This window comes from Clupea harengus, chromosome 5 (assembly GCF_900700415.2).
Source record: "Clupea harengus chromosome 5, Ch_v2.0.2, whole genome shotgun sequence".
Lineage (NCBI taxonomy): Eukaryota > Metazoa > Chordata > Actinopteri > Clupeiformes > Clupeidae > Clupea > Clupea harengus.
Genome location: NC_045156.1, coordinates 10,994,123 through 11,007,928, shown reverse-complemented (window position 1 = coordinate 11,007,928; position 13,806 = coordinate 10,994,123). Strand labels below are relative to the sequence as shown.

The following is a 13,806-nucleotide window of genomic DNA, read 5'->3' as shown; positions in this document are numbered from 1 at the left end:
TCCATAACTAAAAGTTTTATGTCTGCACTGTTTTGCAGGTCAAAGGAAAGCCCTCTGCTTTTTATTGTAAGGTGTCTCAGTTTAGCATCATTTCAAAAAAATCGGTTGAAGCCTCAAAGCTGAAATAATAATCTTTTAAGGCATTTGGTACAGAATACACAGTCCTTTTGGGAAATATTACAATAATAATATATACATGCTTGTCAAAGACGATCTTGGCACAGCCACTTTCAAAAATGAATTTAATCTTAAATGAATTTGACTTTCATGTTATCATTAGCATTTGGGAAAAATTCAAGCAAATGCGTTTGTGTGCTCCCTGATTTACATCTGACTTCTGAATGTCTGTTATCTCTACATAAGTGCACTCTTAATGACCAACAAGTGATTCGCACGTGTCATCAAACGCTGGAAACCCGGCACTCAAAGGAAGGAGTTTTGCCCTGCGGATATTTGGGTTTTTGCCCTCCCAGGGGGAAGGGGGACGGTAAGTTTTTTTCCTCCTCGTTAACTGTCTTCAATTCACTCTTTGCTCCCTGGACGCGAGACACCACCGCTACTCTTGAGATACTTCGCCAATTTTTGGGACTTTTCAAACATGGTCTCCGCGATTTAACTTAGTTTGCTTGGTTGCGTTACCTCTGATTTACCCTTGCGTCTATTTTTCTTCAGCGAGTGAGAATGGATATCTTTTTCACTTCAGTGCTTATTTTCTTAATTAACGGGATACAAGCTGCATCCCGTTATGGAAGAGACCTCATGCCATACATGTAAGTTACATCTATCAAAACATCACCTGAGAGAATTAAGTTGTGAGTTTCCTCTTACGACAAGGAATAAGGTTCATACTGATGCTACCTTTAACTAGCCTGAGTCTGTGTTCATAATATGACAAATTAACCAAGTGGGCTGGTTATTTCGACTTATGGATTCAAGTTTACCTTTACGTATTGTTTGTTTACCATTGGTCGAAAGACATGGCGTGAAATAATATACATATTAATATACGAATTCTACATTATTATAGGAGTAAATGCAAGTGCACGGACTAAAATGTACCCTAATGTAGGCTATTTATGAAGAATGTCTCCCGCTGCAATTTAGTTTAGCTTCTGATCTAGAGAGACGCACCTTCAAGAAGTGAGAATGGAATGGACTCAGTTTTGCCCGGACAGTGCAAGCCCATACAAGATTATGTTATTGAGAAAAATTGCGCTGACAAAATAATTCCTGTAACCCCTTCATAAACCTAATCTTTATATCTTGAATTAAGTTGTGTTTTCTGTAAATATACCTAATTGCGAATTAGTGATGAAGACAGATTAGTACGGGATTTCCCCCTATAATATTTACGTTGGTTAAGACATTTAATGTTGAACAAAAAAAAAATTAAAACTCTCAACTGCTTTTGTTGTTTTTGTGAAAATGTCAGGTAGACGTCTAAATTCGAATTATTACTATTTACTAGGCTACATTGTGTCCCTCTAGTCACCCCTGTTAAATGTGGAGTAGTCTACTGTCTACACATCACAGTACACTGTTGAATCTACAACATTTGTCTTGGTGGATTGTAGTTAACTTTGGTGGAATTCAGTTGAATGACTTCTCTTAAACAATAGCAGGTGTGAATCAGATTCAAATAGCAAAATCTCCTGGGAACATACAATTATGTCGGGAATTTGGTAGTTCTCACTTTAATTCACTAACAGCTACTTTCAGTCCTTATTTAACTAAGTCATCAGAGGGTTGTCATTATGTTAAATGGAATTGCACCTCTACTCTTGCTGAAACAGCTTTCCAGTAAGTCACACCGATTAGACCAAGCCAAAGCCCCTGATCACATCTCTAGGCTCTGTCTTTATCTGCTGTCAGCTGGCCTCAGATGCTCACAGGGTCCATAAAAGAGTCTTGTGCCCTTTGGGGCGTGAAGCCATAAACATCAGTAAGTTCCCATCAAGACAGACTTACGATCCGATCCGGCTCTTTGATTAGTCATGTGTGCAGTGACTTATGGTTGAGTCAGAAAGTATCAGTCACAGAGAAAATTATCTATAGTGTGTGTGTGTGTGAGAGAGAGAGAGAGAGAGAGAGAGAGAGAGAGAGAGAGAGTGTGTGAGTGTGTGAAAGAGAGGAGAGAGACAAAGTGTGTGTGTGTGTGTGCCTGTGTGCGTGTTTCTGTGTGTACGTGGAAGCATATTCCTCTTCCTCCAGGTAAGTCTCTTTGCATGATGTCAACAAGCCCTCCTGCAGGTATAGTCTTGTGCAGTACTACTTAGTTATTCTGCTAATACTATAGAGGAATTCCCCTCCGAGGATAAACACCCCGGCAGGGCTGGAGACCTGTCAGATCCTCAACAAACAATATTAGTCTTACAAATAATTATGTTGAGTCTCACGACAGGGGGCCCTCACAGCGGATATCCAAGTGTAATGGTTTATTTTCTCAACCTGACGTTTGTCTCCCCCAACAGGCCGAACGTGTGCCCTGAGCGCGAGGTCAAACTGGTGGCACAGAAGCAGCCATGTGTCCAGGCCTTCTCACGCATGGTGAAGGTGTGGAAGCAGGGCTGCGTGGGCCAATCCTGGTGCATGAGATACGAGAGAAGGTATGACTTGTCTTTGTAGGAATTATCAGCTTGCCTCCTGATTCTCATGCCTCACTCCCCCCCCCCCCCCCCCCCCCTTGAACACGGATATGGCTCTTATCCTGGCACTGCCAGCCTATAGATCAGTTTTAACACGGATATGGTCTGGAAACCCTTGATTGACAAGAGTTTGGATTCCAATATGCTTTGGTGATTTAAAAATGTTGGTTGAGGTGATGACCTCAGAAAGATGAATTGTATTCCAAAGCCAGTTATTATAAACTGATCTAATTCTGGACTATACACACCACAGACACACATCTACTGTCAACTCCAGACCACAGTCAACTGAGTGAAGTCCATGGGAAGGCAATCTATCTCCCTGTCTATACATCTGTCCATCTGTGTGCATCCACCCAGTCGTAGGTCCATCTGTCCATCTGTGTTCATCCACCCAGGCACATGTCAATCTGCTCATCCATCTGTTTTTAATCCCATTTACAATCTAGTCATCCGTGCAGTATTTTATAATGGATCCATCAATGTCCCCAACTCCATTATTTATGTATGAATGTCTAATTGTATGTTTATGTTGTCAGTGCCACTGAACCAAAGCAAATGTCACTTGTGTTTGTTGCTACATTGTCATGTTTAATAACCACTTTGAGCAGAAAAGGTTCTTTGAAAGAATCGTTAATGATTCTTCCTCAGGAATGCTTTTGGGACTTTAGCTGAAGGAATCCCCAACGCTTGTCCACTTTGTAGAACTGTGAAAAGAGGAGAAGAGGATCCTTCTGATGAAGACTTTGAGCCTCTTTCAGTACCACGTTTGAGGCAAAGACAACCTCTTGAAGAACCCTTTTAAAGGTGTAGTCCTTGATGCTGGCAAAAGATTGTTGACATTTGAACTCAACAAATACAATCCTCGGGAGAACTCAAGAATCCCTTGTTGTGGATTGGTTGGACCGATGATCAGAGCTTGTTGTGGATTGGTTGGACGTACCAGATGTACAGAGCTTGGCCTGTGCAGTTTTTTAAAAACAGAAAGACACGGGATAGACAGGAGTGCGAGGAGATTTTTGCTGAACTTGACAAAAGTAAAATGGATTATAATCAAGGACTATACCTTTAAGTGTTTTGTGGTGGTAGACCGAAGAACCCTTTCCCCCTAAGAGTGTGTGCCATAAGGATTAGGCTTCATTTGTTTGTGTGCCTGTGTATTTACTACTTCAAACACAGAGGCTGTGTCCTTTCACCTCAGGTTGGTTCTAGTTCTCCTTTTTCCCCCTTCTGTAATCAGGGCCTTAACCCCCCCCCCTTGGCCTTTAAGTGTAAGGTGTCCTCACCATCAGCCTGAAAGGTGCAATTTGGAAGACATCCTCAGAACACGCATACCTGCAAGGGACAACACCGAAGCTCACCTTGCTGTAGCTCTCTTTCTCCCACACACTCTTTCTTTTTCTCCCTTTCCCTCTCCCTCTCTCTCTCCCCACAATCTGTCTTTTTCCTTCTCTCCCTCTCTCTCCCTCTTTCCTCCCCTCTCTATCTCTCTCCCTCTCTCTCTCCCTCCCTCTGTCCCTCCCTCTCTCTCTCTTCACTTTTCCTCTCTCACCCATTCTCATTTGCTGTTTGAACTCATTCCTCTCTCTCTCTCTCTCTCTCTCTCTCACTCTCTCTCTCTCACTCTCTCCCTCTCTCTCTCTCTCTCTATGCCTGTGTGGCTTCTTCAGTGTGACTGTTCACGTGCCGTGTTGCTGAGGAATGAGTTGACAATATGGACACAAGTCAACAGATGTACCATAGACGTTTATAATAGTACGCGTGCACACATACACTTACACAACGTTTTGATGCTCACATAGCATCAGTATGAACAGTTGGTGTCCCTGTTCACTGTCTCAGGCCATTACGGGGTAAGTGAAACAGACACACACACACACACACACACACACACACACACACACACACACACACACACACACACACACACACACACACACACACAGTGCCCAGTCGAGCCAGCGGAGCAGTCTGACTCACACTCATCATGCCATCCAGCTTGGCCATCTCCATCTGGGATGTTAGTTTAGCTCTTAAAAACTGTTGACATTTTATTTAATCGATCTAACCTTTTTTGTTGTGCAGAGTGTGTTCAATTTCTCTCTCTACCCCACTCCTCCTCTTGACAATTTCTCTCTCTCTCTCTCTCTCTCTCTCTCTTCCTTTCTCTCTCTTCTTTCTCTGTTTCTGCCATTTTATCTCTCTTTGTCTCTGAGGAGGAGTGTTTCAGGAATCTATCTTAAAACCTGACCTTAGCCTATCTTTCTCCTGTGCACTCACACACTCAAGTGTGTGTGTGTGTGTGTGTGTGTGTGTGTGTGTGGGGACGAGTCTGGAGTGCTGCAGCCCTCTTTGATGGAGGCCAGGGTTTCAATTAGGACCTATAAACAAAGAGCAGTCTGCTGGCCATAATGAGTGTGTGAGAGGCGTCCGTGTGCGAGACTCCTGAAAGGCCTAACTACAGGGACACACACCAAGGCTGAGGAGTGCGCCAGCGAGTCTCTCTCGCTCTGAGAAAAAAAGAAAAAAAATCACATGAAAGATGTGAGGGAGGGGTGGAAATGTCAGACTAATTACGACAGTGTTTGTGTTTTCCTTTCCGCCCACAGAGACACGTACCTACACACACACACACACACACACACACACACACACACACACCACCTTGTCTGCAAACATTAGTCATGCTTTTCAATCTGTCATTCACTCTCTCGCACCCCGTCTCCGTCACTCATACGGGCCGTACCCACACGCACGCATCCACACACACTTTAGCCATTAGGGAAAACCACAAGCTCAACCTCAGGCTGTGAACTTGGTTTCTTCTGTCAGGGCCATCATTATCTCCAGCGTAGTGGCGCGCTTTAATCCACAGCGTATGAAACAAAGTGAGCCCCACTGACAGACGATGATGGATTCGTTCACGATTTTGAGATGATGCCAGAGCCATGTACAAAATAGGCCTTAGATTAATTATATCATGACATCTGTTTTCGCATTCAAGTTCAAGTGTCTTGATTTAACGACCTACTGAAATAAATGTGTATTTTTTTCTAATTTCTAAATGTGTATTAAACGGCCTTCTTTATGTACACAAAGTGAGAAGACTGTTTGTTATCCATCAGTTTTCAAGTAAATACACTGCGCAGGAACATGCACTCAAACACTGCAGAGGTCAGAGACAATATTTCATCCTGTTTGGACATTAAATCCCATTGAGTAGCCCTGCCTGTGGAAATGACTGACTGATGCTTGAGTTTGGAATAGATCTAATCATTGCATCATCTTGTCGCTCTCTGTCTGTCCACAGAACCTCTTACTATACAGCGTTCAGGCAAGTGTACCGACAGGATCTAATCATTGCATCATCTGTCGCTCTCTGTCTGTCCACAGAACCGCTTACTATACGGCGTTCAGGCAAGTGTACCGACAGGACTACCAGACTGTGTACAAGTGTTGCCCAGGATGGTCCCGGCTCAACGGGGAAGCAGGCTGCCTGTATCGTAAGTGTCTAGTCTCTTCTCTTCAGATAGCTTTCAGCCGCATGCCAGTGTGTGTGTGTGTCTAGTCTCTTCTCTTCAGGTAGCATTCAGCAGCATGCCAGTGTGTGTGTGTTTAGACACGCATATGTTGTTATCAGGTGATGCAATTCTTCACTGAAGCCTTCGAGAGTGATCCTGACAAGTGTGTTAATACGAAATTAGCTCAATTTCACTGTTCTTGATGTGGTTTTTGCAGCTTTTAATGCCGGGGGGGTCTCTCGCCTAGGCTGTGTGGGTTGTTGAGAAGTACTGTAAATGTTTTTGTACGGAGTGTTACTTTTAGTATCAACCAGTGCGGTAATAACAGGTGCAAATGAGCTGGTTGGCTGGGCCGTATCCGACACATACATCAGTGCTTTGGCTCCTGTCACATGAAGCAATGCAGCAGTCAGCACTTACTCTGTGTAGATAACCATGGTTACTCTGGTCAGGGGTTACTCTGTGTAGATAACCATGGTTACTCTGGCCAGGGGTTACTCTGTGTAGATAACCATTGTTACTCTGGTCAGGGGTTACTCTGTGTAGATAACCATGGTCAGGGAGTCAGGGGAACTCATGTTTTTATATTTTCTCTTTAGTCTGTGTTGTTCATCAGCACACGTTAATATCCAGAGCAGCTTTTAGGACGGGAATGGCACACTATCAGTCAAGTACTTCCTGTGCCTCCTGGACACTGACCCAGTGACCTCAGGTCATTTATCAGAAATGTAGGGGAGGTCAGAAATGGGAAGCACAGATAAGAGACACAGAGAGAGAGAGAGAGAGAGAGAGGGGAGAAGAGAAGTGAAGGTGGGCTCTGGAGACACATGGGTTTTATCAGGGGCAGACATAGACCCCAGACTCTGCGCCGGGTTGGGGTCCGAAGCTCTCGTAAAGATCAAAAGGTGATGCTACAGCCAATTTATGACGTTGTTTTGGCAGTTCAGCCAGCACTTCATAGCTGGTCCTTTAGATTCGGGGCATTTTTTGTGAGTTTTAGTGTTCTAGACCATGACTGATGCCTGAAAGCGTTACTCAGTGCCTAGATGGGGTGGGACGTTCTTCGGGGACTGACAGATGAATGCTGAAGGGGAGGTATGGCATTCTCATGCACTTAAAAAGGCCTCTGGTTGAACACTCGGAGCTTAGAGTTTACAAGGAGACGCCGCAGTCCTCAGTGAAGGCATTCACTCGTGGCTTTGGGTTGCTTTACGATTTTTTAAAGAGAGAGAGAAAAAAGGAGATATGGGAAATTGAGGTGGGGGTGGGGGTGGGTGGGGAGATGGGGGGTGCTTGTAAAATGCTGAGTGAGTGGCTGGGTTTGCAGTAATTCCTCAAATGGCAGATGAGTCTGGAATGGAAATGGATTTGTTCCAGTACAAGGCCAGACATGGGCCAGACATGGGCCAGACTTGGGCCAGACTTGGGCCGGATCTTCAGATCCCCTTCAGTGTACCTGTCTCTGTGCGGAACGAGGGTTTGTGCGCTGGACATCAGCGGCCATGCTAAAGGTTTAAAGAGCACGGAGACCACGCGCCTCTCTGTCCCAGCGCCCACAGCTCAGAGTGTGTTTACCCCCGCGCCAGTCTCTCCTTAGCCCTCCGCTGGCACAGACTCCAGGCAGCCTGGCACCACTGGCACCACTGGCACCACGCGCTGGTTCTGAGCCGCTCAGAGTGGCGGTGCCAAGAGGAGACTAACACAGTGACCTGGACTCAACCCTGACCTCCTGTGGGCAGTACCTGCCTATGGCAATGGTTATGAGCATTTATCAACTTGACTTAGTTTAGTTTAACTGTGTGCATTCATTTATCAGCTTTAACTGGTTTAACTGGTTCATTTTAAAGGTACAGTCATTGAATCTGTGATAAAATGACACCCCTCCTTTGCGTATTGATTGGATGGAACAGTGTATGGCTTGGTCAGAGCTACTGTGTTTGTTGGCCATTTACAGACGTGTAATGGTTTATAGGACTGTACCTTTAACTGTTTATGTACTTATCAGCGTATCAACTTGAACTAATTTCATCATGAAAAACACTATTCAATGACATTCTTGGTGTTCTAGAAGCTTTCACAGATTACTCTGTGCAGTCAGAGACTCTTACTTTGTTTAGCTGCATTGTATGGTACGGTTTTATTCTTTAAGGGATAATCCCCAGAAAACACGTTTTTGTCCGCATGACTGTTTTTTCTCGGGACGTGTGAATGAGAGACATCGCCCTCTCAGCGTGTCTCCCTCCTCAAAGACACCGGTGTGACGGGTGGTCATTAGCTAGGCTTTGAAGGCCCTGCAGAAGCCATGCTTGAGCTCTGATTGGCCCTGCAGGAGCCACGCTAAAGCTCTGATTGGCCCTGCAGAAAGCCATGCTGGAGCTCTGATTGGCCCTACAGAAAGCCACGCTGGAGCTCTGATTGGCCCTGCAGAAAGCCACGCTGGAGCTCTGATTGGCCCTGCAGAAAGCCACGCTAGAGCTCTGATTGGCCCTGCAGAAAGCCACGCGGGAGCTCTGCAGACCCGTAGAGCGTTCTGTGTTAAGAAGCGCGCAGGGGCCCCCGACTGGTGACAGCTAGAGGATGGATGGTCTCGGCAGACCAGGGCTTACCCACACATGGATGGCACCAAGCGGGGATACTCTGATAGGATTTTATGGGGCCTGGGCCGCCCAGCTGCAGAGCTTACATACCTCGGGCGGTACCCCTGGCGGACCATGGCTCTGCCCGTTGGGAACTATCTTTGGACGATATCTCAGTGTTGGATAGAGAGTCCTCCAGTTTCCCAGCTGAAGACCTGTGGTGTTCTCACTGGAGCGGAACAGAGCCCCTGGACCACCCTTGGTCTACCGCTCACGCTACAAGATGCTGCTGGGGGGGGAGTGAGGGAGATATATGTGTGTGTGTGGGCATGTGTGCCTGACAGACAGACAGACAGACAGACAGACAGACAGACAGATAGGAAGTGCAGAGAAAGAGCGGAACAAGAGTGAATAAGACAGAAGAGACAACAAGTGATTGGAAGGAGACAGACAGACAGACTGAGAGAGAGAGAGAGAGAAAAAAGAAAGAGAGAGAGAGAATAGAGAGAGACAGACAGAAAGTGAGAAGGAGAGAGAAAGAGGTAGAGAGAGTGAGAGAGAGAGATTCTCCTGGTTGTGCTTTTCAGCAGGCTCTCATTACTGGAGCCAGTGTTATCCTCAAAGGCGTCTTTGTCTGCAGGAGAAGGTTGTACTATTAAATTATACTGGCAAGTAGCAGGCTGACGGCTCAGAGCCCTGAGCTCCCTGGTTTGTGTCTATACAGACCAAATGCCTTGATGCACATTCCCCACACATCGCCCCAAATCTCCTGGAGTCAGGGCTTTAGGTTTTTGTTTGCTTCTTAAGTGACACTGCCTGCTTTCCTCAGTGAGTGTGTGTGTGTGTGAGAGAGAGTTTGTGTGTGTGCGTGGTTGGGAGAGTTTATATCTGTGCAACTTAAGCCGCAGCAGCACTTTGAAATGGGACGAGCTAATCACCCTTTTCTCTGACCCACTGAGTAGAGATAAAGCGGGGATGAAGGATATACACGGGCGGCCCGATCCCCCCTCGTGCTCCCCGCTCACGCTCACGCTCACTTAGAGATGCGCAATCTGCACCGCGCCTCATTCAACACGGGCCAATCTGTCTGCCACGGCCGCCGGGCTGTTTGACATCCAAGACAACATAGCTCCTCTCTGGTGGCGACAGAGGGAGATAAAGACACAATGTCTCCGTAAAGTGACCTCATCCTGAGAATTGAGAGGGAATTGTTGAATTGTTGTTCGCACATTGTTGAGTTTGTGTTTGATCGTGTATATCGCCTCAGCAACAACTCTCTCTCTTTCTTTCTTGCTCTGTTCTCTCTCTTTGTCTCTCATACTCACCTTCTTTGTCATAGTATTTGTTACTAGCTCTCTCTTTCATCTGCTCTTTCTTTCTTTCTTTCTCTTCCCAAACCAGTTATCTTTCGTAGGCTCACCTTTCTGTACCATTCTTTATAGTAACTTTCACTTCATCCCTTTCTCAATCTTCCCTTGTTTCTTTATTCCTCTCCCATCCAGCTGTAGTCTCTCACTTTACTGTGGGTCCTTGCCAACTCCAAATCTACATGTGTTTAAATTCTGTGTCCTTTTTTGTAAATGATATTCTCATCTTTGTATTCCGATGAATAATGTTTACTGTAAACGCTTCTGGTTCTTTTCCCTGTGAAGTTGTGTATGTTTTAACTCTCTTATACAGATGCATCGAATAATCTCAACAATAGATAAAGGAAGAATGATGATGATGTGGAAAACTCAGGAATTCACAAACGTTCCTCTTAAGTCTGTGGTGATAGCCATCACTGAAGCCTACAGGTTCACTGAAACCCGGTCATTTGGCTCTTGCACTCGCGGAGCGAATGAATGTTTAGTGTGTGATTATTTTAGCCCAAAGCGTATGGAAATGTATTACTAAATAGTCTGCTGTCTGGTCACCCCAAAAAAACATCATCCATGAAGTCAGGATATGGTCAAGATCTCATTCTGTTCCAGGGCTTGACAGAGACAAAAGGATAGAGCCGCGCTGGAAAAGCATGGCACCGGCTTGACTGCATAAGTGCAATTCAGGTTCCTCTTTGTGTCTGTGAAGAGCGGCCAATTGACTTGATGACTCCACTGATTGATTCTGTGTTGTGGAGAAGAGAGGAGAGGAGCGGAGCTCTTGTCTGGCTAGCCGTTCTCTGTGCGCTCGGACTTCCGTCCATTTCAGCTCTCCACTGAAGTGGCCTCTCCGACTGGCGCACAACGACCAGTCAGCTCCAGGGGTAACTGAATGGCCCAGAGGCCAGGAGTCAAGGAACGGAGAACAAAGGCAGTAGAGCTGATTGATCACAACAATAGGATGCCTATGAAATGGGGAAGGGATGTTCATTGTGTGTGTGTGTGTGGGGGGTGGGGGGGGTTGATGTCTTGACCAGTTTGTCACTCTTGTAAACCTCCGAAAGGAACTGGTCCTTTTGTGCGGACGCAAATTGCCAGGGCGGAAATCGCCATGGAGCAGCTGAAGGGGGGGGGGGGGGGACGACGTAGGGCCAGAGCAGCCCGAGCAGCCCGAGCGATGAGCTGGTAGTCTGGCCCTGGGTGGTCCGCCGGCCCGATCCGGCACGTTGGTGCGTGTGTGTCGTAGGTGGAAGCTCTGTCCTCCCCCAACACAATGCCAGTGCCAGGCTGAGTTATGCCAGGCTGTTCATTTTAATGGCACTAACTAGGGACGAGTTAGTGGGCTGACTGAGCTGAGCTGACCTGACCTGACCTCTCTGTAGGCTGCTGGGTGGGTTGTCATGGAAACTTAAGGAGGATGTAAATCAGCCTGCTGTGGTTGGTGCGGAACGGAGCTGAGCGTCTAATGAGTTTGGCTTGTTGCTCGCTGCCCTACTCGCTCCCTGGCTAGTTACCACCCAAATAGCTTGTTTGTTTGTTTGTCTTGTTTTGCTGGCATCCACACCACTGCCAAAACCTCCTCCCTGGGATTTTCCCATTCCGTGGAATCTCACCATTAACATATCTCACCTGACAGCACACTCTCTGAAAACTTGCCTATACTCAAATGTAATCATTTCAATTGCAAATGGCAGACGCTTTCTTCCAGTGTATAATTATACCTGCACGGGCCCACCTAAGAACATAGCCTTCACCTAGAGTGTTTATCTTGTGAGATACCATCAGTGGAAGACCTGTCTTACACTTCTGCCCTGGTCTTACCCTGGGTTTAGCATCAGCCCCTTTTATTTGACACATTCTTCTGTAGAGCCTACATGATGATTTGTGGCCTGAAATACAGTGTTTCCCTTTTGTTTTGTTGGAGCCCACCAATTACTGAGAGTTTCATATACCCAGCTGCTCTGGAGCTTTCGTAAGTCAACTCACACAGCCTGGTTCAATACTAGAGATTCACCAAGGTCATGGGTTCAATTCCCACAGAACTCAATTACTAATAAAACCCATCCCCAAGGCCTGCACTGCTATGAATGGGAGCCTTTGTGAAAGGACTAAATTAAATATTTTGAGTGGGGTAATCGTTAAATCGTTATTACTACCATAAATGCTGGATTGCTACAGTTTGGTACTGAGTGATTTTCTGGATGTTCAGTGTTATGTTAGTAACAATAAAAGTCTTCTAGTTGGATTCGTTCTTTTTGAAAATCATCCTTATAATGATGAGTCTGATGTTCCTGAAATAGTCAATGTTAACTCTGGGATGTTCAGTTGTGAGGCGTTCAGTTCTAACTCTGGATGGAGATAAAGGGTAAATGTTAACTTTAGGTTGAGTTTAGCTGCAAAGTGCTTAATTCTATTCGTTGGGATGAACTAGTTATGAAGAACCTTCTCCATTCACTGTTCTTATGATATACGATGTCTGTGAGCAGTTCTGCCCATTACCATTTTTAAAACTCTAACCAAAACTCTAAACTCCATCCTAAGCCAACATGGCTCAGGATTATGGGGTTGGCTTTGAAGGACCTGTTCTTTGGACGTCACCTGTGCTCTTTAGACTTGACGTTTGACAGTATGAACATCCCACCCCAGATTTAATTTTTTGTTCTCGATCAGTCAACCCTAATCTGAGCAGGGTCAGGGGTCAGGTCCAGACAGGCTCTCGATTCGATTCAACGTTATCGTCATTGGACAAGTGCAAGTCCTTAAACAATGAAATGCAGCTGGCATCTAACTAGAAGTGCAAATTAGCATCACAGTGCTAAATTGCTAGCATAATCTTCTGTCTGCTCATGGGATGTTCAGCTGAAGATCAAGTCTATTCAGCTGGCATCTAACTAGAAGTGCAAATTAGCATCACAGTGCTAAATTTCTAGCATCATCTTCTGTCTGCGCATGTTCAGGATGTTCAGCTGAAAATCAAGTCTTCAGGGCCCCCGCCGCCCCCTCCCCCCCTTTCCTTTATCCCTCTACTGCTCCATTGATGGGAGCCATTAATCCTGTGAGAGGAGTCGTCTGCAGAGGTGATCCCACGGACCAGTGACAGTGAGTCTTAGCACATTCGCTTCGCTGCATGGCGACTTGGGGAAGAGATTATTTCAGGGCAGATTAGCAGGCGTGAGGGAGCAAAGGGTGGCCTTGGCCTCGGCGGGAAGAGATCTGGTAAGCTGCCAGATCCTCCGTGGTTCACACCTCTGCCGGGGGAACAGGGCTGTTCTGAGATCAGTGGGATAAGCTGAACTCTCTGTCATGAGGCATCTGTGGATAAGCATCTGATTTATTCATTAAGTTTCTCACCATCCTCCCATCTCCCTTTCCCATCTCTCTCTCTCTCTTTCTCTCTCTCTCTATCTCCCTCTCACCTCTCCCTCTCTCTCTCTCTCTCGGCTCATCCTCCCCTTGAGTGCATCAGCATCAGCTCAAAGAAAGCCTTCCTGAATGTCAGAAAGCAAATGAATTAAGAAAACTATAAAATCAGAGATGACATGTTTACAGTTTTGTAGGAAGGATGTATGCATGTTTTATTAACTCTCAGAGGGAGGCATTATGGGCCTGTAGGTCATGACACCTAGATCTCATGAGGAATCTCTGAAGAGTGTGAATTCAACTTAGCTCACCACTGACTCCATCTCCACTTCCTACTCCTCCT

The 13,806-nt window shown here is 45.9% G+C and overlaps 1 protein-coding gene across 1 annotated transcript in view; it reads left to right on the top strand.

Moving 5' to 3' along the window:
- The first annotated feature begins 511 nt into the window (after positions 1–511).
- Positions 512–13,806, top strand: part of megf6b (multiple EGF-like-domains 6b) — a 138,013-nt gene continuing 124,718 nt past the window's right edge. Inside the window, 3 exon segments of the mRNA XM_042707716.1 lie at positions 512–770; positions 2,472–2,606; positions 6,039–6,148. Coding sequence (XP_042563650.1) covers positions 760–770; positions 2,472–2,606; positions 6,039–6,148 — 256 coding nt within the window. The 5' untranslated portion in view covers positions 512–759.